At 57.6% G+C, this 18,692-nt stretch overlaps 4 protein-coding genes across 6 annotated transcripts; 3 read left to right on the top strand and 1 right to left on the bottom strand.

Moving 5' to 3' along the window:
* Position 1: 1 nt before the first annotated feature.
* On the top strand, positions 2–4,143 carry RPUSD4 (RNA pseudouridine synthase D4). Of its 2 annotated transcripts, none has more exons than XM_074559674.1 (7): positions 2–160; positions 1,142–1,307; positions 1,514–1,715; positions 1,908–2,001; positions 2,092–2,242; positions 3,440–3,537; positions 3,677–4,143. In XM_074559674.1, exons 1-7 carry the CDS (start codon positions 2–4, stop codon positions 3,860–3,862), a joined length of 1,056 nt encoding a protein of 351 aa, XP_074415775.1. In that variant the 3' UTR covers positions 3,863–4,143. The 2 variants fall into 2 exon arrangements, with proteins under 2 accessions (XP_074415775.1, XP_074415776.1); XM_074559675.1 differs by having other exon boundaries at positions 2,109–2,242; positions 3,677–3,816.
* SIAE (sialic acid acetylesterase) lies at positions 3,453–14,264 on the bottom strand. Of its 2 annotated transcripts, none has more exons than XM_074559671.1 (10): positions 14,027–14,264; positions 12,194–12,358; positions 11,029–11,192; positions 10,808–10,946; positions 10,539–10,722; positions 10,141–10,250; positions 9,925–10,058; positions 9,603–9,757; positions 9,328–9,523; positions 3,453–7,126 (listed from the first exon to the last, which is right to left on the bottom strand). In XM_074559671.1, the coding sequence occupies exons 1-10, from the start codon at positions 14,076–14,078 to the stop codon at positions 7,106–7,108; spliced, it is 1,320 nt and encodes a 439-aa protein (XP_074415772.1). In that variant the 5' UTR covers positions 14,079–14,264; the 3' UTR covers positions 3,453–7,105. The 2 variants fall into 2 exon arrangements, with proteins under 2 accessions (XP_074415772.1, XP_074415771.1); XM_074559670.1 differs by lacking the exon at positions 3,453–7,126 and adding an exon at positions 8,454–9,253.
* PANX3 (pannexin 3) lies at positions 5,172–8,453 on the top strand. The gene is made up of 5 exons (XM_074559676.1): positions 5,172–5,352; positions 6,019–6,161; positions 6,261–6,475; positions 6,600–7,264; positions 8,080–8,453. The coding sequence occupies exons 1-5, from the start codon at positions 5,172–5,174 to the stop codon at positions 8,139–8,141; spliced, it is 1,266 nt and encodes a 421-aa protein (XP_074415777.1). The 3' UTR covers positions 8,142–8,453.
* On the top strand, positions 14,222–18,667 carry SPA17 (sperm autoantigenic protein 17). Its single transcript, XM_014272688.3, has 3 exons — positions 14,222–14,815; positions 15,280–15,350; positions 15,456–18,667. Exons 1-3 carry the CDS (start codon positions 14,662–14,664, stop codon positions 15,486–15,488), a joined length of 258 nt encoding a protein of 85 aa, XP_014128163.1. The 5' UTR covers positions 14,222–14,661; the 3' UTR covers positions 15,489–18,667.
* The last annotated feature ends 25 nt before the right edge of the window (positions 18,668–18,692 follow it).

Genomic DNA, 18,692 nt, shown 5'->3' with positions numbered 1-18,692 from the left:
GATGGCGGCAGGCGGCGGCGCGGCGAGGCGCTGCTGGCGGAGCGGCGCGGGGCTGGCCCGGGCGGTGCGTGGAGTCTGCGGGAGCGCACGGGCGACGGCGGCTCTGCGGGCGGAGGAGCTGGCGGAGCGGCTGCGGAAGAGCGAGGAGCCGCAGCGAGAGGTGAGCGGAGTGCGGGCTCTGGGCCCGGAGTGTCCGGACTACCACTCCCGGCGTGCACAGCGCGGGCGGGCACGGGAGCGGGACGCGCGGTGAGGGACCGGGTGCGATGGGTGAAAACCCGTCCAGTTCCACCCCTGCCAGGGGCAGGGACACCTTCCTCTAGACCAGCGTGCTCCCAGCTCCTTCCAAACCGGGCCTTGGGCACTCGGGGATGGGGCAGTGCTCTGGGCAACTTGTGTCAGGGCCTCACCACCCTCCAAGGGAAAACTTCTTCCCGGGATCCCCTCTAACTCCGTGTTTTGTCGGTGTGAAGCCATTCCCTCCTATCCTGTCACTCCAAGCCCTTGTCCAAAGTCCCTCTCCAGCTCTCCTGGAGTCCCCCTTAGACACTGGAAGGGGCTCTGAGCTCCCCTGAAGCTTCTCCAGATAAACACCCCCATCTCTCCCAGGCTGGCTCCAGAGCAGAGGGGCTCCAGCCCTTGCAGCATCTCTGTGGCCTCCTCTGGGCTCCTGCAGCAGCTCCAGCTCCTCCCTGTGCTGGGAGCCCCGAGCTGGGGGCAGCTCTGCAGGTGGGGTCTCACCTGGGGGCAGAGGGGCAGAATCCCCCCCTGCCCTGCTGCCCAGGCTGGGGATCAGCCCAGCACAGGGGGGTTCTGGGCCAGGGCCTGTCCAGCTCTCCCCCACCTGCACCCCAGGGGCTTCTCCCAGAGCTGCTCTCCATCCCTCCATCCCCAGCCTGGATTGTTCCTGGGGGTTGCCCTGGCCCAGGTGCAGCACCTGCCCTTGGCCTTGTTCAACCTCATGAGATTCCCCAAGGCCACTGACTGAGCTTGTCCCGATCCCTCTGGATCCCAGGCTGCCCCTCAGCCATGGAGCAGGAGCTCAGGGAAGGCGAGCACGTTGCTGCAGGTGCCAGTGCAGGTTTGTGTGAGAGCCAAGAGCTGTTTAAACCCCAGCACTGGTGTCTCCTTCTCTCCTCAGATCCCCAAGGACCCGACACAGCGATGGCTCCGGGAACTCACTGCAATGAGCCAGCAGCTGCAGCAGGTTCACCCCAACGTCCTGGCCAAGATCCTTAAGCAAAGAACTCTGTACCAGAACGAGGAGATTGTGGTGATAGACAAACCCTACGGGCTCCCTGTGCACGGTGAGGGCGAGTGGGAAATGGAAATGTCTCCGTGGTGCTTATGGGATCCTCTATCTCTGCCCTTCCTGTGCTGGGGTTTCCTTTCCCAGGGAAGGTTTCAGGGGCTTGGTCACTGTCAGATCTCAGCCTTCCCCAGCATTTTGGGCTGATTTAGGGTGCGTGGGGAGCACAAGAGGTGAGACTCCTTGCTGCCCTGGGTCACACAGGCGGCCCCGGCATCAAGAACTGCATCGCTGATGTGCTGCCCGTTTTGGCCAAGATGCTGGAGAACATGAGAGCTGAGCCCCTCCACCTCTGCCACCGGCTGGACAAGGAGACCACGGGTGTGATGGTGCTGGCACGGAGCAAGGAGGCAGCAGAGAAGATCCGTCTGCTCTTCAAAACCCGTCAGGTGGAGAAGATCTACTGGTAGGAAAGGCGTGAGTGAAGATGGGGCTGTGAAAGGCCTTTAAAAAAGGGTGTGGGGATTTTGTAGAAGGGTGTTGCTTATTTCCCCCTTTCAGCACCATTTTACGGGACTGGGTCGTGGGAGAGGGGCTGAGGGGAGGGTTCCCCTCCTGTGAGAGCAACACCCCACAGACCTCTGCTTTCCCTTTCCAGGGCAATTGTCCTGGGGGACCCGGACCCTGTTGAGGGCGTTGTGGAAATCCCCATTGTGGAGAAGGAGGTGAAGAGCCACCAATCCCACTACAAGGTGAATCCTGCGTTCCCTCAGCTGCCATTCTGGCCAGGCAGCCCCAGCATCCCCTCCTGCCTCCCCCAACTCCCCTCTCCCCACCCTTAGATGACGCTGGCTCCCAGGTTCCGCGTGCGTGCGGAGGATGGCCGGCTGGTGAAGGCGCGCGGGGATCGGCACGCCGAGCGCGCGGTGACGCGGTACCGCCGGCTGGCTGCTGCCTCTGCCTGCTCCCTGCTGCAGCTGCAGCCCATCACGGGTGAGTGCCGCCTGCCCGGGGCTGCATCTGCTCCCTGCCTCTGGGAATCTGTAAAATCAGAGGGTTTTGGGAAAGCTGCAAAAGGCAGGCGTCAGAGGCAGCAGAACTGTGATTAGAGCTGAGCAGCAGCCATGAGATTGGTCAGCAGAAAAATTATTTAAACCTTAGAAAAACAAAGACAAAGAGAACAATGGTCTGTGTATTACAGCGACCTTAGACGGTCACTGTGGTGAGAGAAGGACGAGAATCTTCTTTCTTGATCAGAAGGCTTGATTTATTGATATAAGATATATAATACATTATAATATACTAAAAAGAAAAAGAAGAGAAGTTGTAGAGAGCTGCTCAGCTAAGAATAGAATAGAAAGAAAGAATAACGAAGTTCTGTGTCCAGGGAATCTGTCCCTGAGCTGCTCCTGTGATTGGCCCTTAATGGAACACATGGAAGATGAGCCAATCACAGGATCACCTGCAACATTTCACAGCAGCTGATAACAATTTGTTTACATTCTTCTTCTGGGGCCCTTTGCTTCCCAGAAGATGCACAAATCCCAAAGAAAGGATTTCTGTGAAAAAATGTCTGCGACAGTCTGTGTATTCATGCTTGTCTAGAATAACTCTCTAAGCTACAGAAAAGTTTATCTAGTGAGATATTAGGAAGTTTGAAGCTTAATAATGGAGCTCTGTGCATTGTGTTTTAAGGCTTACAAGCAGGTATTGTATTGGAAATAAGCAAGCATTGTTTTAACCAAAGGTACCTGTGCTTATAGTGGTTAGACAGAACTACTGTCAATGTGCTTTTTATTTTTGTGATTGGTCAAGAAACTTATAAAGTAAGTTGTAACATTAAATTCTTGGTCTGCTGCCTGAGATGTGAGCTGCTGGCATCTTCCCATTGTCATAGCCATGGAATGAGACTGATGCTGAAAAATAAAACAGCTCAAGGCACGTTCCACAGCAGCCCCATCCCGTTTGTGATTTGTATGTATTGTGTACATAGCCTCCTGCCAGCATCACTGTGCAGTCAGCAGCAGCTCTGGAAGGGGGAACTTGTCATTAGACAGGACTTTGTCTCATTTCTAGGACAAAGCTGTGGGTGCTGGCTGCCAGCAATTTCAGCACGGCTTTGTCCAGCACTGAGGGTGAGGCCTGACCCAGCTGGATGTCAGCTTTCTCTTCTTCCCCTTTTCTCCTCAGGGGTGAAGCACCAGATCCGGGTTCACCTGGCCTATGGCTTGGGATGCCCCATCCTGGGGGATCACAAATACTCACACTGGAGCAAACTGGCGCCCCAGGTAAGGCAGGTCTTGCACTGGGGAGCAGCTGGAGCTGGATACAGCCCCTTGTATCCCCCAGCTGCTTATGGGCTGGGGATTTCAAGTCCCAGCTGAAAAGCTGCAGTTTTGAGGGGAACATTTTCTGTCCTTGCTGCAGAAGCTTCCTGAGCTCACCCTGAGGAGGCTGAAGCTGGAGCAGAGCAAGGCTCGGCACCTGCCCCTGCACCTGCACGCCCAGCGCCTCTCCCTGCCCCTGGGCCAGCCCTTGGACTTTGTCTGCAAGCTGCCCCCCTTCTTCCAAAAAACCCTGAGGAAGCTGGAGCTGGACATCCCCAAGGACTGACGAGGCAGGACTGGAATGGTGCCATGTATCTCCACATCTGCAGCGCGTGGCAGCAGCTGTGCCCACCTTGGAGCCAGTGGTGGGGTGAAGCCTCTGTCTCTGTGCTGGTGCTGATGCTGCTGGATTCAGAGTGGGTGCCTACATGTGCTTCTGGCCCAGGAAAGCAGCTGGACATACTGAGGAGCCTCTAGGAGGGACAAACACGGCTGGGTGAAAGTTGGGCTTTGCCTGATTTGTGTTTTGAACTTGTCTCTGGGCAATAAAAGCTTCAATTCTCTTGAGGGAAGGTGGTGTGTGTCTCTGTGCTCTGGCTGGGTGGGACTCAGTCCCTGTGTAGCTTTGAGCAGACCTGGTTGCAGCCCCTCCCAGATTTTGGAGCTGTTGTCTCTCCAGAGTTGTTTGGCTCAGATTTGGAGAGTCCCTTCACTGGAAAATCCATCGAAAGTGCAATTTGGCAGTGGCTGTGGTATTTTTTTGCTGTGTTGAGAGACTGCACAACAGGGAGTTGCTTGGCTTGGCTGGGCTGGGCTGGGTTGAGGAGCTCTGAGACTGCCCCACTCTGTGCTGCCAGCAGCCTTGGTGTGGGTTTCTCAGCACTGTGCTGCTGGGAAACTGTTCTGTAACTGCTCCTTCAGTTACCCTGTTCCTTATTTTTAGAATCCCTTATTGGGGTCCCCTGCCCTTGGAAGATTTTCTTAGGGCCAGATTCTTCCCTCTGTGCCCTGAGAAGGAGGAAGAGGAGGGATCACTGATATGGGGAATTGCAGATGTTTTGCCTCACAATTACCTCATTTGGTGTCTCCTGACCGACAGGAGAGGAGCTTGGAGCTGGGCAGCAGGATGTTCTCTGGCTGGTTTGGATGCTGTGAAGGGAATTTTCCCCCCAGGGCCACTGTGTATCTGGCTGGGGCTTTTTGCTGTGGGAGGGCCCAGTCCCCTGGCTCCCTGCTGAAAATAGCTGGGGACCCCCATGCCCTGGGGCCACAGCGCCAGAAATCTGCTGGCTGATGAGAGAGGGCGGTAAAACCGCGGGGAGCCAGGAGCGGCTGCGGCGGGGCAGGAACGCTGCCCTGCAGGAATGCTGTCAGGGAGCAAAGCTGCCTTCCCCGCTCGCTGCTGCGGTGCTGGGGTGGGTTTTTCTATTTCTGCTTGTGAAAAGGTTTCCCCTGTAATTACGAGGTGATTTAACGCCCCGCCTGAGCTGTCGTTCACAGCTGCCGGACACAGCACTCAGGCTCTCGGCAGGGACTCCTCAGCCCGGCAGTCACACCTCGGGCAGCCCTCAGCAGTGTCCCTTCCTCACTTCAAGATGTCCCTGTCGCACACGGCTGCCGAGTACATGCTCTCTGATGCTCTGCTCCCGGACCCCAGCAGTTCCCGGGCCAAGGGCTTGCGGCTGGAGCTGCCGAGCGATCGCCTGCTGAAGTTTGTCACCGTGGGGCTGCCCCTCTTCCTCGTCTCGCTGGCTTTCGCCCGGGAGTTCTCTGCTGGTGAGTTGTGGCTTTTCCAATGTGTTCTCCAGGTCGTGGGCAATCATCAGTGGTGGTTTGGTTGTCGTGGCAAATCCCTTGTGTTCTTGATGGTGTCGTGATCCAACGGGGAACAGCCTGGAACAGTTTTAGGAGCTGTTCTGCCTCATGGGTGTTTATTGATTGTTTTTAATGGATCATAATTCAGTGGGAGAGCGTGGGAACAGCTGTGCTAACCCCAGGAGCAGCACTGAGGCAATGCTCAGCCTCAGCTGCTTGTGCCCAGCACCTTTGGGTGCCATGGGCTGGTTTCCAAGGAGGAGGAAGAGGGTGCCAGCAGCATGGAGAGATGATGCATTGTGACCTCAGGCTAAATCTGGCCTCGGCCAACATCTAACTGCTCTCCCTGAGGGTTTGGTTTTACTCCAGTTTCTGGCTGGTTAGTTGTTAGTCTGTAATTCCCTACACTGTGTACACACTGCTACACACAAAGGGTTTGTGTTTGGGAAGAAATGGAAAAGTCCTGGCTAGAAACACAGCAGCTCCAAAATGACCATGGAAAATGCTTTTTTTGATTCAAAGCAATGCCTGAGATATAATTACCCTCCTGTAAGGCATTTGCTTGTGGCTTTGGAGTGTTCCTCCACCCTCCATGGCTGAGATTTGCTCTCCTCCTCCTCGCCCCAGGCTCCCAGATCAGCTGCTTCTCTCCCACCAACTTCACGGGGAAGCAGTCCGCCTACACCGACACGGCTTGCTGGGACTCCCTCATCCACCACGGCTTCGACGCTGAGGGACGTGCCATCACCAAGTCCCTCTGGGCTCTCAAGGTAGGCTCAGAGTCACCTCTGGGTGCCCCTGCATTCCTCTGGATGTCCACAGCCAGAGTGACTCCACATCCTCCGTGACCGTTCGTGTTCTTTGCCCAGGCCTTCCCCTACTCGCTGCTGGTGGTGGCGGTGCTGATGTACCTGCCGTACCTGCTGTGGCGCTACGCTGCTGCCCCCGCCCTGCACTGCGACCTCCTCTTCATCATCGACGAGCTGGATAAATCCTACAACCGCTCTGTGCGCCTGGTGCAGCACATGAAGAAGGTGCAGCAGGCCAGTGCTGAGCCAGAGCAATTCTGGGAGGAGTACGAGAGGTGAGGCCAGGCCAGGTCACCATGGCCCTTGGAGTCTCTCCATGTGGTGTTGTGGCTGCACCCAGGATGGACCTGGGTGAAATGGGGGGTGGCTCTCACTCCCCCTGTGTCCCTCCATCCCCAGGGCCCGCCGGGAGAGGTATTTCGAGTTCCCGTTGCTGGAGCGGTACCTGACCTGCAAGCAGCACGCCCACGCCCTGGTGTTCATCTACATCCTGAGGAACCTGCTGCTGCTCCTCTTCTTGGCTGCCACCTGCCTCTACCTGGTCTTTCTCCACCTTAACATCTTCTTCCAGGATGAGTTCAGCTGCTCCATCAAAACGGGGTTGCTCGAGGCAGAGCCGCACATCCCGTCGCTCATCCCTTGCAAGCTGGTCTTCTTCTCCGTGTTCCAGCTCATCAGCCTCTCCGTTGGCAGTGTCTATGTCCTCCTCATCCCTGTTGTCATCTACAACGCCCTGCAGCTCTGCCAGTGGGACAAGGGGCTGCTCTCTGTCTATGAGATGCTGCCTGCCTTCGACCTGCTCAGTCGCAGGATGCTCACCTGCCCCCTCAACGACCTCAACGTCATCCTCCTCTTCCTGCGCGCCAACATCTCCGAGCTGACCTCCTTCAGCCGCCTCAACGCCGTCAGCGCCCTGAGGGAAGCCACTGCCAACAAGGAGGACATCGACACTGTCATCGACTTCATGACGCTGCTGGCTGGGCTGGAGGCCACCAAGCCCAAACACCAACCCTGCACCCCCGAGGCCGACGGCAGCACAGCCCTCTCCAACGGTGCAGCCCTAGGTAGGCTTTTAGGGTAGAGACAATTTCTTCCCTCTTCTCTTGGCTCTCACAGCATAAGATCCCACCCTCAATATGTGGCTGGACCACCCTCAATCCTTTGCCAAGACCTTAAGGGGTTTGGGGGCATAGCTGGGGGTCACTGTGAGGGCTGACAAATCCTGAAAGGGGTTCTGGCATGCAGAGTGTGATGCTACTGCGATCCAAAGTGTGGGCAGGGGTTGCTATAGGAACAGCAAGCCAAGAGATTGCTGCTTAAATCCAAGCTCTGGGCAAACTGCAGGGCTGGGAGGGTCCCTGGTTTTGGCAGCTCATCCTGCTGGGAGTGGGGTTGGGAGTTTCAAATCCTGGGGGGCTGATGCCAAGGATGCCATGCCTGCATCCCTTCTCCTGTTCATATGGCACTGCTGTGCACAGTGGTGCTGTGTGTGGAGATGGAGACGGGTTCCAAGATAAAACCACATTCCCAGGACCTGCACTGCTCCCTCTCCCACATGCTTTGGGTTTTGGGGAGCTGGAGGCCTCCTCTGGGGTCTCACAGGGACCCCTGGTGCCCATGGCAAGTGGTTTGCAGGCTGTGTGAGACAGCCCAGCCCCACAGGTAGGAGCTGAGAGGCCTGGGCTTCACTCCTGGCCCTGAACACACAGTCTGAATTATGGTTTTAAAAAATCCACCGACTGAGCTGGATTCTGCATCCTCGTTACTATGGCAACCCAGGGCCAGCACAGCTGGCTCCTGGGCCAGTTACTCGGTGCTGGAAAAAGCCCAGATCCCAGTCTGCCATTGCCCAGTTAATTAACTGCCTGCTCTTGTCTAGAACCAAAGCCTGGAGTGGAAAGGATGGGAAAAGCCTCACGGGACTCACTCGGCTCTGCCTGACCCAGGAGGAGGCAGCAGGAGGGATCCTGTCATCCCAGGATCCACTTTTCTGACACAGCTCTACTGCAGCAGCCAGGCTGAACCCACCTGTGCTTCCTGCACCTGGCCTTCCCCTTCTTATGTACATTTGTCCAGCCAAAAAGGGTTAAACAATCAATATTTTGTGCAGAACCTCTTGGGTCTCTTATTCTAAATGCTGGGTGCCACGCTGTGCCTCTTCCACACAAATTTCCCTGCTTTTTTGGCAAGAAGTGGGGCATGGAGGATTAGGAATGCTCATCTGAAGGAAAAAAAAAAGATCTAGGAATAAAATGAGAGATCCAGGAATAAAATGAGTTGGTTTATTAACTTTTTATTGAGAGGGAGGTGGAAGGCACCTGCAGCCCTCCACAGCTCCCTGTCCCAGCCCAGCCTTAGTATTTGGCTGTGTTTTTTTGGCAGAGCTCCTCTCTCCCCCTCTCTACCTGCAGCTGGAAGCTGATCCCTGGATCCTGTGAGCACCCTACCCTGGGGATCAGCAGTCCATGCCCAGAAAAATGGGGTGCCTGGGGGGCCAGGACCAGCTCCACTGCTGCAAGGGAGCAGCAGTGAGGGGTTCAGCTCCCATTGGTGTGTCCTGCTGCTTCGCCTTACATAATTTTTCATAGATTTAATTGTAAATTGGCTTTTCCCCCTTCCCCCCATTCTGTAGCCTTGGCTTGAGTCCACAGAGGAGCTGAAAACTTGTTTAATTAATAAGGGAGTAATGAAATCTCTGATTCCATGGCTCGGGAAGGGACAGTTCCAGGAACCACGAGTGCTTTGCCAGAGCTCTGAGCTCACTCATCTCCCTAATTTAGGGGGAACCCAGAGCTGGGGAGGAGCAGCAGCTCCCTCCCTTCAGCAGTGCTCCCTGCAGGGAGGGTGTCCAGCAGGAAGGAGGGTGCAGGCAGCCCCTGGGAGTTGTAGAGGGGACAGGCCAGGTACTCGCAGGGCCACTCAGCCCAGGCATAGCGCAGCCCCAGCACCAGCGTCCTGCAGCCACTCAGGGCCAGCGTCACCGTGTGGGACCTCACTGCCACCACTGGTGCCAGCAGCCACTGGCACGGGGAGGCCAGGCTGGAGCAGCACACCTGGGGAGCAGAGAAACCCCCATCAGTGGTGCCATCCCTTCTGAGTTCCTTGGAGAGGATATCCCACTGCTCACCTCAAATGCCTGTGCATCCCTCTGGCGCCAGATGAGCTCCTGGCTGTAGGTGACATTCAGCAGCCCCCTGGTCACCTCCAGGACAGCCCGGGTGGGAAATGGTCCCTGGAACACGAGGCCCTTGTCCCCATAGGCCACAGCCAAGGCACCCAGCAGCAGTCGGTGAGCCACGCTCTGCTTGTCCCGGGGGTGGACACTGCCCAGGAAGAGGGGAAAGATGGAGCTGGAACCCCAAAACCTCCATCCCTACACCCTCACCCCAGCCCAGGACTCACCTGCCATAGGGAGAGTGCTCGTCCCCCAGATCCATGGCCACAGCCATGAAAGTGCTGGGCATCCTGGCGTTGGGAACAACGCCCAGGTCGGCTGTCTGGTGCCAGCGGAGCCGGGGAAAGCTGTCGTCTGCACTCTCATGGCGGTAGGTGGACAGCTGTGAGGCACAGGGGACATGGGGGAGTGGCTCAGATCCCAAAAGTGGCCACTGTGGTCCTGCCTGCGATTTTCAGCACTTGGCAGGATGCACATGTGCTTACAGCATCCTGTCCCTGGGTATCCCCCAAGGACAAGGGGGGATGTCACCCCTCTCACCCACCACACCTGCACAAAGCCAAAGGGGAGACGTGGCTCTGTCTGTCCGGCTGATCCGGTGTGGAACGCCCAGCGCCAGTCAGCAATGAGTGCAGGGAAGGTGCAGTTGTACTGGTCTGTGTTCAGCAGGGTATTCTCCTCACCTTTCCCCAGAAAGAAGGGCTGGTGAGAGCTTGGTGGGACAGTGGGGGCTGCTCCACCCCAGGGATAGAAATGGGGGCTCACCCTGGTACCAAGCGACGCCCCGCAGGGTCATGTTGAGCAGCGGGTGGATCATGGCATTCCAGAGCACCGAGGGCGTTTTTGGGCCAGAGGGATGCTGATGTGGGGAGGTGCTGGAAGACAAAGTTAGGTTTAAGGGGGGCACAAAGCCCATGGCAGCCTTTAGGTTAAAGCAAGCACCATGGCAAAGGGAGATGTGGGGTCCCTCTCTTCTCCTTTTATCCACCCAGATGTGCTTATGCTCTTGGCACAAGAGGGTTTTTTTATCCAGAGGGAGTATAATGATGCAGAGAGGGGGCTGTGAGGCTCTGGGAGAAGAAGTGAGGTGGGAAGGGATGAGGATGCTCCCCAAAAGCAGCGTGGTACAGAGCAGGAGGCGTTTCCACAGCACCTTCTCTCACCTCCCTGTGTCCTCTGGGAGCCCACATGCCTGCAGAACCCGGCGGGAGGACCAGGCCTCAATGGGGGTCCCTCCCCAGGCCACCTCCACCAGCCCGATGGGGGTCCCCAGAGCATCATACAGGGAGCGCCCCAAGAGCCAGCACACGGCCGAGAAGTAGGTGAAATTCCCGTGGCCCAGGATTTCTGCTCAAGAAACAGCAGGCTGCAAAGGGAAACAGTGGGAAAAAACCCATTTCCAAGCTCTCTTCTGGAGGCACATTGCACTCACCAGCTGTTGGGATGGACCATGGCAAATCAATCTGCTCCAGGTCCTCCAGCTCCACGCTGGAGCGGGCAGGCGCCGCAGCAAAGACACGGACGTAGGGATAGCGAGCGGCGGCAGCGAGCTCCTGGCTGGCATTGGCCACCTGGAGAAGGGCCAGGAGCATGCAGGCTGCTTCCCTGCCTCATCCCTACCTGCTCTGCCTGCTCTGTGCTGAGGGGCTTTACCTGCAGGACTGTCATTGCCATGTTGCTCTGCCCACTGCAAAGCCACACGTCTCCAAAGTAGATGTCCCGCAGGGTCACGTTCTCCAAGCCCTGCTCGGCTGTCAGTGCATAGGGACCGCCCCGGTCCATTGGGTTCAGGACAGTTGTCCAAGTCCCAGAAGGTCCTGGAGGAAGAGGATGGTGCTTATCTTCCACCACCCTTATGAAGGCCTCAAGACCTTCACCAGGATGTTGGATGAGCAGCCATCAACCAGTAGGGAAGGACAGGCAACAGAGAAAAGCTTCTCCACCACAGAGACAGGTCGAGGAAATAGATTTCAGAAGCCCTCTGGCATCAGAAGGACCTTTCTCCTGCAGGAATTTAGGGGTTAAAAAAGAAAACCTGGAAAACAAATGTGTGTCAGAGCAGAAGCTGCTGGGAGGAACTGGGATTACAGGAGCAGCTTGGTGTGTGTGACACTGAGATGTCTCCAGCTAATTTTAGAGGCGCCAAATCGAAGCGTAAAGATATTCTGCTGGAGCTTAGCATGGATTTTCTGGCTGGATCCTGCAGATCTCCTGGATTGCTGCTCTCCCACAAGACACCTCCAGGCTCTTCATCTTATGGAGGTACCCTTGGGCAGCACTTTTACCCTCCAAAGGTGATGAGCTCCCTCCCAACTCTTCAGGCAGGGATGTAGCTGGGATTTGAGGTTCCCCTGAGCCTTCCCAGCTCCAAGAAGTTTCTGCTTGCACAGGCAAAATCCTTTGGGGCTTAGAGATCCCACAGGGCAGAGATTGAAAGAGAACCTGGAAGTGCTCTGGAGGTTCCTCAGACCTGGTTTAGACAGGGAGAGAAGGTAAATTCCCCCTGTCCCCTGCACAGCCTCTCTGCCACCCACTCCAGCAGCAGCTCAGCTCCCACTGGGCACCCACGGGAGCCACTGAGGCAACCACAGTGAGCAAAGGCTGCACTGCTGGGGAGGGGATGGCTGAGCCCCCCAGGTCCCCTGGAGAGGGAAAAGCACAATGTCACCAGCACCTTGCAGCCCCAGGGCAGCAGTGTGACAAACACAGGGGTGCTGCCAAACCCTGCCTCAGCCACCCCACCATGGGCTCTGATTTGGGCTCAGAGCATTCTTTGGCCACCAAAACCATCGATTTCTAGTGAAAGTCTGGGACTGACCTTTAACCTGAGCTGTTTTCTCCATGATGACGAGGCCACTGGCACCTGAGAGAGTCAGGGTCACCACGGCCCCGAGCTCCCCGTGGCCCCACACCACGGCCCCCGAGGGCTTCTGCTGCAGCACCATGTGGTCACCATAGTAGGAGGCAAAGCTGAGCATCCCCCCTGGAACCAGCAAACAGTGCAAACATCAGCTCCCAGAGAAAAACACCCTGACCCCCTCTTAAATACAGATTATTTGAGATCCCACCTAATTTACAGATTCCCAGTCAGCTTTAAGGTGGTTAAAATCACCACAGAGCTGAGGAAGAGGCAGAATTTAAATTCCACAAGAGGGAATTCACCTCCTAAAGTATAGGGAGCATGTTACATCTTGTATTACATGGATTTGGGTACAGATTTTGGTAAAAATTCCTCTAATAGCAGCATGGGAGTGTCTCTCCCAGCCCAGCCTTGCTAATGAATATTCTGATGTATTTTTCTCTTGGAAAATGGTTTGCCAAAGGTGGGATGGAAAACATCAGGTGTGCAGCATTGGCAAAGGCACCTTCAGTGGGGATGGAAGGAGAAGGCTCAGCCCTGGCACCCCCAAAAGCCCCATTTTTGCAGTGTGAAAAGAAAATCATATTTGAAAAGGGGGTCAGAAGTAATGTGTGAGGGGTGATCTGGGCAGAGAACCCCGGTGACCAAAGCAGAGCTCATGGAGCCTCATCTCCTCTGCAGCTCATCCTAGGCTGGGGAAAGGGGAAGGAAAAGGGGAAAGGGAAAGGGAAAGGGAAAAGGAAAGGGAAGGGGAAGGGGAAAGGGAAAGGGAAAGGGAAAAGGAAAGGGAAAGGGAAAAGGAAAGGGAAGGGGAAGGGGAAAGGGAAAGGGAAAGGGAAAAGGAAAGGGAAAGGGAAGGGGAAAGGGAAAGGGAAAGGGAAAGGGAAAAGGAAAGGACAGGAATGATGTTCTTGGCCCCTCAGGAGTCAGCTGCATCGCTGGTCCCGCTGCCTCATGCCACAAGGCTCTGGGAGTTATATAAAAAACAAGTCGGAGGAGAAAAAAAAGCCTAAAACTGAGACGCCAGGGAAGAGTGGAAGCTATAAAAAGCAGCTGGGAGGAGGGAAGGGAAGAAGAAGGGAGGAGGGAAGGGAGGAGAGCCCACGAGACACCACCAAGGAGCCGCATGCGGCTCCCACCTTACGTAAAGCATCGTCCCACGGCAGCAGAGCTGGGCCAAGGGCGTTGGGGAGGGGCTGGGGGTGTGAAGGGCATCAAAGTGGGACTCGGGGCATGCAAAGGGCATTGAACTGAGGCTTGGGGGGATGCCACGCTTGTCAAAGTGGGACTCAGGGTGTGCAGAGGGTGTCAAACCGCGGCTCTGGGAGTGCAGAGGGCATAGAAGCAGAGCTTGGGGGTGAAGAGTGTGAAAGATGGGTGGGGGGTAATAAAGGCATCAAAACTGGGCTAAAGGGGATGCCAAGGGCCCCAAAGTGGGGCTCTGAGTAGTGCCAGCCTCATCAAAGAGGATCTGGAGGTTCAAAGGTATCAAAGTGGGGCTGGGAGGATTTACAGGAGGGGCCAAGCGGGGCACCCGAAAAGGGGTTGGGGAAATGCCAATGCACATACGAGGCTCGGAGCAGTGCAAAGGGCACCAAATCAGGGCTTGGGAGGGCTTAGGGAATTCCCTCGGCATCGGAGCCGAGCTGCTGTGATGGCAGGGGTTCTGGCGGTGCCAGGTGCCCCGAAGTGGGTCTCGGGGGGTCTCAGGGGAGGCTCTCTCCGGGGCCCGGCTGCAGAGGATGCCCGCGGGGCTGGAGGGCCGGAGGGTGACCTTGCCCAGCCCTTTACCTGCGGCCGCCGGAGCCAGAGCCAGCAGCGCCAGCAGCGCCCACGCCGCCATCCTGGGGGCACAGCGGACTGCGAGGGCGCCGGGACCCGCAGTACTCCCCGGTGCTGCCCGGTACGGGCCGGTACCGCCCGGTACCCTCCGGTGCCCCCCGGTACCCCCGGCCCGCCCCGCCCCTCAGGCGGGCCCGGCGCGCGGGGGCGGGGCCTGGGCACGCCCCGCCCATGGGGAAGCGGTTGCCAAGCGACGGCGTCCGCAGCACGGCCTGAGGTGCAGGCGCTGCCCCGTCCGGCTCTGGCGGGAGAGGCCGAGAGGAAAGGCCGGGAGCGCGGGGCCGAGGGTTGCGGAGCTGCGGGGGGAGCCGGGGCACACCCGGGGAGAGGAGCCGGGGCACACGGGGGAACGGGAGCCGCGGGCCCCCCGCCCCCCTCACCCCGCACGGGCCGCGCGTGCGCAGAGAGAGGCGGCGGCGCGCGTGCGCGGCGGGCAGGGATCGTGTCTCCCCCTAGCGGCGGTTCTGGCCCCCTCAGACGTTGGGCTGCGGGTTCGAGTCCCGGCGCTGCCCGGTGGCTCCGGGCGCTGTGGGCTGTGGTGAATCCCGGGCTGTGCCGCTGCAGAGGGTCCAGGAGAAGCGACCATGTCCATCGCCGCCGCCAACACCAGCATGAGGGTGCCCGCCGGCTTCCGGAACCTGCTGGAGGGGCTGGCGCGGGAAGTGCTGCGGGAGCAGCCCACCGACGTGGTGGCCTTTGCAGCGCAGTACTTCCAAAAGCTGCTGGAGAGCAGAGAGGGTGAGTGGCCTTGCCCAGCAGCCACCCCCACACTGCCATCCCCTGCCCCACACTGCATTACCTGCCCAGCCTGCCCCATCTGCCCATCACCAGGGCATCAGGCCTGCCCCACATGTCCCTTGCCCAGGGTGTCAGGCCTGCCCCCCATGCCCACCATCTACAGCATCAGGACTCTCCTGTGTGCCCATCACCAGGACATCAAACCTGCCCTTGTGCCCATTGTGCATGGCCTTGTGCCTTTCCCAAATGTCCACCACCGTTGGCCATCAGGCCTCTCCTGTGTGCCCAAACCTGCCCTTGTGCCCGTTGCCCATGGCCTTGTGTCTGTCCCAAATGTCCACCACCGATGGCCATCAGGCCTTCCCTTTGTGCCATCGCCCAGGATGTTGTGCCTGTCCCATGTGCCCATCACCCGTGGTACCAGGTGCCCACTGCATGTGGCATCAAGCCCTCTCCTTCCCCAGCTGGTGGCATTGACCCGGTGGCGTGGGGAGCCATGCTGGAGGACGACCGTCTCACCTGGCCTCCTTCCGAGGTAGGCTGCCCTCCATTCAGGTGCCAGGAGCCACACTTGGTCCCTGCTCCCCCGCTCTCCCTGCCCCCCTTGTGCCACAGCATCTAAATTTTTTCTTTCCTCCAGGACCTGAAAGAGGCCAAGGACACGGAGGGGTAGCAGGCAGCACCGGCAGGGGCAGGCAGCAGGCACAGCTCTGGATCACTGTGATTGCACCCCAAAATGAGTGGAGAGGAGCCAAAGGGGAGCATGTCCCCATAACCCTCATGAACTGGGACGCCTCTCTGGAGATGCAACCGCAACACTTGCCCCAATTCCCCCATTTCCCACTGTCCAACCCCAAAACTAAAAAAAGCCCCTTGGTCCTCCCCTGGCTCCTGCCCTTTTCCCGTGGGTGGGTGCTGCACTCCCATCCTGCCCCTGCGGTGCTGTTTTAATGAGGAATTTTATTAACGAGGTCCCCGCTGTTATTAATGTCGATCACCTGAGATTTCTCCCCGAAAAATCCTGGGTTTGGGGCTGAGCTGAGTACGGGATGATATTTTTAGCCTCTATATTTAGGCCCCTGCATCCCTGGGGGATGGAAGAAACTTCATAACATCCCAGCGTGAAGGAATGATGTGACATTGCTCCTCCATAAGCTGAGATACCTCCATGGAATTCTGGGGGGCACACAAGAGTCCCCCAGTCCTATTTCTACATGTGAAATTCAGATTTTCCAATACAGCGTGGTTTCAAAATCCCCCCCCCCCCCAAAAAGTGGGGTTTGCGTCGAAGCCGGCTGCTCTATTTTGGGAGAGGACTGAACCCCCCCATCCATGCTCACCCCGTTTTTACCCCCTCTTTCCTGTTTTCCATCGCCATATGTGGCGCTCGCCCACGGCACGGGGCATGACAGCGGCTCCCCCGGGAAAAACAGGAAGGAGGGATGGGGAAAAAAAGCTGGCGGGGACCCCGTGCCGGGGCTGATGCCAACCAGCTACGCCTTGACCCCCCCTCCAGCACCGCCCCGCCGGCTGCCGGCTCCTGCTTCGCCCAGGGCAGCATTCCAGCATCCAGTTCCCTTTGCTTTTAAGGATTTTTTTCCCTGTTTTTAAAGGATTTTTTAACACCTCGGTGCCACCATCTCGAACCACGACGGCGGGATGTTCTCAGCAGGTCTCGCCGGCTGCACTTGTCGTTCTGCCCTTCCAAAATCTGAGTTGTTGCTTTGGAATTCAAATGTTGGAGGTGCTGGAGCACCTGAAAAAGCATCCTCCAGATGAAGGGGTCCAGGGAGGAAAAATGCAGAGCCTGGAACAGGCTCAAACCCGCCATTAATGATTAGAAATGTTCTGGCATTTCGCGTCCCTCCTCCGCAGCCGCAGCCTGCGGGAGACGGCGGTGCTCGGCGGCTCTGCCAGGACCCGGCTGCCACGGAGGGAGCAGATTCTGGGGGCTAATTGAGGGACTAATCCTCATTCTGGGGCTAACTTCTCAGATCCATGACCCCAAATGATTGACTCAGGTCAATCAGCCCGAAAACCCTTCCCACTTAACATCTCTCATTGGAGCAGGCAGTGATGGATCTGGAGGGTCTAAAATCCAGGGAAGGATCTCTTCCCATCAAAAATCCCAGCAGAGCTGCCAAGGCTTCTCCTGGAAGCTGCAGCAGGGTTTTCTGGAGCAGAGCTATTCCCACCCCCCACCCACCGTGGTGTGCTGGTGGAAAGAAGTGATGGTGGAAAAGCTCTCCAGTGGGAGAGCAGAGTGGCTCACAGGGGAATTTGAGGGATGCTTGGGAGCATTTCCCAAGGGGAATTTGGGTGCCTGGCATGTGCTGGGGACAGGGGTGACCCCCATCAACCTCCAAGTGTGGGTGAAGCTGCTGAGGGAGGTGGCAGGGGTGGGATGTGCCTGGGATGGGGTGGAGTGGGATGGGGAGCAGGGTGTCCTGGGAGCTGGGGTGTCAGGGGACAAGAGGTGACATCATCTGCACCCAGCAGGAGTGGCCCTGGAGAAAGAGATGGGATGGAGATGGGAACAAGGATGGTGATATGGCAGGGGACAGGGCCAGGCTGAGGGTGATGATGGGGATGGGGACAGGGATGAGGGACAGGGGTGATGGGGTTGAAGGCTGAAGCTGGGAATGGGAGCAGGGATTGGCTTTATGAAGAGCACGGGGACGAGAAGTGGGCTGGGGATCATGACAGGGATGGTGATAGAGATGGGGACAGGGATGATGGTAGGGATGGAGGAGGTGGTGGAGGTGATGGGGATGAGGTCAGGGATGGGCACAGGGCTGGTGGCAGCAGAGGGGACAGTGCCCATTCCAGTGCCAGGAACAGTGATGCTGCTGGGACAGGGATGCTAATGGGGATGATGATGGTGAAGATAATGGTGGCAGGGAGGAAGGTCAGTGCCACCAGGCCCCAGGCAGGATGACCCCAGCGAGCAAACCTGCCCAGGGAGAGGCAGCGGGGCCGGGCTGTGCGGGTGGGCCGGGGTGCTGTGCCCGCCTTGGGGGGGCCAGGCTGTGTTTTGGGGGCTGGCTGGAGCAGCCTCGGCGCGGAGCCCACGGGCGACTTGTGCAGTTGCTTAGCAACTCCCAAACCCGGATTAGAGGCGAGCGAGGCAGGGATGGGGGGGTGTGGGCTGCAGCCCCCCGCATTGCCCCGGGGGTCCCTGCTGTTCCCCGGGGTGCCCCAGCTCACCGTGCCAGCCCCAGCACCTCGGCGTGGTCTGGGGTGGCAGCAGGGTCTGCAGGGAGCACCGAGGGTGGGAAAGTGGCTGGGACTGCAGGTCTGGTTGGAGAACACCCCAAATGTGTGGGGGCCAGATGCTACTGTGAGTGGGGAAGGGACCCCCAGACCCCCAAAGTGGAGCCCACTCCTCTGCTTGGATGTGCAGCTGGGCACATCAGCCCCAGGGTTCTGTGGGTGCTCGGTGGGACTGTGTGCCCCCATGCCCACCCTTCCTCACCATCTTCATCCTTGCCATCCTCATCCTCACCCTTCTTCAGGACCTAGTCCTAAGTAGGTCAAGAAGGTTTTTCCCCCCCATGCAAACCAACCCGGGAGGCAAAACCTGCCTCCAGCATCACTGTGGGTCATGTACCCCCCAAAAATGAACCCATCACCCCCATTTGCTATAGCTTTGTCCCCCAAAAAACCCTCCATGCCAAAGGCAGGGCTCATCACATCTTGGCTCGCATCCTCTGCATGTGATGTTGTGTTCCACGAAACTCCAAAGCGAGCTGCCGGCTCCTTTAAGTGTTAGGAGGGAGTTGGAGGCTGCAAAATAAAATTGGAGGAGGGAAAATAAAAAAAAAAATTAAAAAAAAAAAAAAAAAGGAGAAAGGGAGGAAAAAAAAAATAAGGCACC

This window comes from Zonotrichia albicollis, chromosome 27, assembly GCF_047830755.1.
Source record: "Zonotrichia albicollis isolate bZonAlb1 chromosome 27, bZonAlb1.hap1, whole genome shotgun sequence".
NCBI classification, from domain to species: domain Eukaryota; kingdom Metazoa; phylum Chordata; class Aves; order Passeriformes; family Passerellidae; genus Zonotrichia; species Zonotrichia albicollis.
Note: the sequence above shows the minus strand (reverse complement) of the source record. Positions and strands in the feature narration are given on the sequence as shown.